This window comes from Cucumis sativus, chromosome 2 (assembly GCF_000004075.3).
Source record: "Cucumis sativus cultivar 9930 chromosome 2, Cucumber_9930_V3, whole genome shotgun sequence".
Classification (NCBI taxonomy): domain Eukaryota; kingdom Viridiplantae; phylum Streptophyta; class Magnoliopsida; order Cucurbitales; family Cucurbitaceae; genus Cucumis; species Cucumis sativus.
The window spans coordinates 14,229,912-14,232,977 of record NC_026656.2 but is presented as its reverse complement, the minus strand read 5'-3'; the positions used below and the strand labels follow the sequence as shown (position 1 = coordinate 14,232,977).

At 33.0% G+C, this 3,066-nt stretch overlaps 1 protein-coding gene across 1 annotated transcript; it reads left to right on the top strand.

The window, feature by feature from the left end:
* Positions 1–331: 331 nt before the first annotated feature.
* On the top strand, positions 332–2,654 carry LOC101212496. The gene is made up of 2 exons (XM_011651053.2): positions 332–1,290; positions 1,502–2,654. The coding sequence occupies exons 1-2, from the start codon at positions 586–588 to the stop codon at positions 2,435–2,437; spliced, it is 1,641 nt and encodes a 546-aa protein (XP_011649355.1). The 5' UTR covers positions 332–585; the 3' UTR covers positions 2,438–2,654.
* The last annotated feature ends 412 nt before the right edge of the window (positions 2,655–3,066 follow it).

Here is a 3,066-nt window from a genome sequence, read left to right as displayed (position 1 = left end):
TAATTTTTTATTAAAAAACGAGCATTATTCTTAATTATATCTAAATTATACTTGGAAAAAACGCTACTTTCATAACACAATATATTGGTGTCATCTACAAATTTAACAATTCTTTTCTCGAAGTGTCATAAAATAGCCTATCTTGATAGGAGCTTTAAAGACCTAAAATTTGTGACGTAATGAATTTCAACCACGATTTATAATATATACTATATGATTTATATTAAACATGAGCATCCAAACTTTCCAATGGTGTACAACATCTCTATTTAACTACATTTATATTTCATATATGGGTTAGAATATTTGTGAACATATTAATAAAATCTTCTAAGGTATGTTTAAGCCTTTGTCCACATATGAGATATGATCACTGAATTTCTTGGTAATGCTTCTAATGAAAAGGATTTTAGGAGTCAAACATAGACTTGTGATGAAGTGAATCCCTCAATTATTATATATATGCATACATATATATGTTCAGCAAACAAAAAAAGAAGATAGATAACAAAAATAACTTTCCAATTTATCTATTCTATTTACTGATCTTTTCATATACAGATCAGTGAGGTTATTCAAGAAGATATGGAGATTAGAATGGAGGAGAACCATCGAGAAATTACATCACTTCTCAATTCTTCTGATGCACAGAGCAGCCACGTTGTAGTAGAAATATCATCCATGGAAGAAGATGTTATAAGAAAGCTTTACGAGGCATCAAAGATTGGATGTGTACAAACCTTGAAAACTTTCATTAAGGAGAATCCAAATCTCATTCATAAGGTTTTGATTTATACATCTTCCATTACAACTGAGACTCCATTATTGCACATCTCAGTTTCTCAGGGCCACCTTGAATTCACTCGGTTGCTTTTAGATCACATCCCTCAACTTGCTACTGAAGTTGATGCCTTTCAAAGAACTCCACTTCATATAGCTTGTTCAAATAACGGGGATATGGAGATTATTAGAGCTTTGTTGGAGAAGAACACAAGTTCTTGCTTGGTTCAAGATCTTAATGGCTTCATTCCTCTTCACTACGCAGTGATTAGTGAGAATATTGAGATGATGAAATTGTTGATAAAAGCAAGGCCACAATCTATTTTGATGAAGGCCCTCCACAATAATAATGGTAAAACTGTTTTACATTTATGTGTAGAAGGTAACTATTTGGAGGGAATGAAGCTGCTAATTCCTCAGACATTATTATTTGATAAAGACTTTCTCAACACAATGGATGATGAAGGAAATACTATTTTGGATTTATCTTTAACGTTAAGACGAATTGAGGTAATTAGAAATTAATGTTCATGCAATCTTAAACAACTATTAGAAATAAATTCAGATTTGTAGATACATGAATTGTGTGTGTATACGTCTTTGTTTATTATATAAACAGCGCTGAAAAGAATGAATAATTTTCTTCTGTTCTTGAGTCAAAATAATATGAGATAATTATCATATTGAATTGATATCCTACATAATTGTTTTTCTTGTGTAGATGGTGGGGTATTTACTCACAATTCCAGAAGCAAAAACTAGAACAAACGACACAAAAGAAAAAATACTAGAATCACAAAAGATCACAAAGGCGAGAAACCGCAAAACAAAAAGACGAGAATTGGTATCATTGTGCACCAAAAAAAAATCAATAGGATTGTGGAAGGTATGGAAGAAGAAACTGAAGTATAAAGGGGATTGGGTTCAAGAAGTGCAAGGCACAATGATGCTTGTGGCTACCGTCATCGCGACTGTGACTTTTCAAGGGGGAGTGAATCCGCCCGGTGGCGTTTGGCAACAAGATACTCCATTCGTTTATTCGAGTTTCAACGATGCTACAAAAAATTGTTTGAATGAATTCTACATGAATTTTGGCTTATATGATCTATTTTCTTACTCCAACACAACTGTATTATTTGCAGCTGGAACTGGAGTAATGAAATCCCAACAACCCGAAGTGTACTCGATATACATATGGGTTAATACAGTGTCATTTTTGGCATCGATGACCGTGATTTTGATGATCGTTAGCCGATTTCCGCTAAAAAACAGGATTTGTAGTTGGCTATTGGCCTTCGCCATGTGCATAGCAGTGTTATCCTTGGCAATTGGGTATCTTCTTGGAGTTAAAATGGTTCACCTCCTCAATTTTCCGGATGGTAGAATTTTTGCGCCATACTCTATATTTTCTTTAACAATTATATGTTGGTTGGGGGTCGTCGGACTGGTTTGCCTATGTTTTATAGCTCGCATTCTCATTTGGATGGTGAAGACTTTGGGGGTCGTCGGACTGGTTTTCCTACGTCTCATAACTCGCATTCTCATTTGGATGGTGAAGAACTTATGCCACCCTTTCACCTCTAAGATCAAATCTCACAGCTTTAATGTTAACTCAACTAGGTTTCTCAGGTTTTTCCAATATTGTTCATCGACTTAAATAAAATTAAAGATCATGGAGTATGTATATGTACATGAATTGTTATTAGGTAGATTTTGTCGTATGTGTTTCATTTCATTTTCTTTTGTAGACTGCAGTTACTGTGTAATCAACTTAAAGAAAAGAATGTTAAACTATTCAATATTTTTATGTGTAAATAATGTAAGTGTATTTGATTCTATTTCTATATATTAAATATGGTTGTTCCAAGGTCAAATTACTTGTGTCTACCAATATTTATGTGATATATGCATCCAACCAAACTAATTAATAGTGGTTCATCAAAGAACAATTTCTAAGAAGAAATAGATAAAATAATCTATAGGTTTAAAATAAGTATAAATACTAAATCAAGTTTAAGGGTTATTGATAACACAAATTTATTGTGGTTCATCACAGAAATGGGAGAAACCCAAGAGTTTACAACACCCAAATGTATAACAGCATTCAAACTCGCAAGAAAAACACTTGAAAAACTTGAGTTTTTCATCTTCTTTTAACAACAAAATGCACACACAGCAGAGATCAAAAAAGGTACTGTCTTCCTCTATTTTCTATTTCTTTTATCTTTTCACATTTATTCTTCTCAATGCAACCACCCACGAAGACTCCCTCTCATGTAGTTAGAT

Coding starts and splice junctions, on each gene's coding strand:
- LOC101212496 (XM_011651053.2), top strand. CDS start 586: ATGGAGATTAGAATGGAGGAGAACCATCGAGAAATTACATCACTTCTC. Junction 1,291..1,501: donor TAACGTTAAGACGAATTGAG/GTAATTAGAAAT, acceptor TTTCTTGTGTAG/ATGGTGGGGTATTTACTCAC.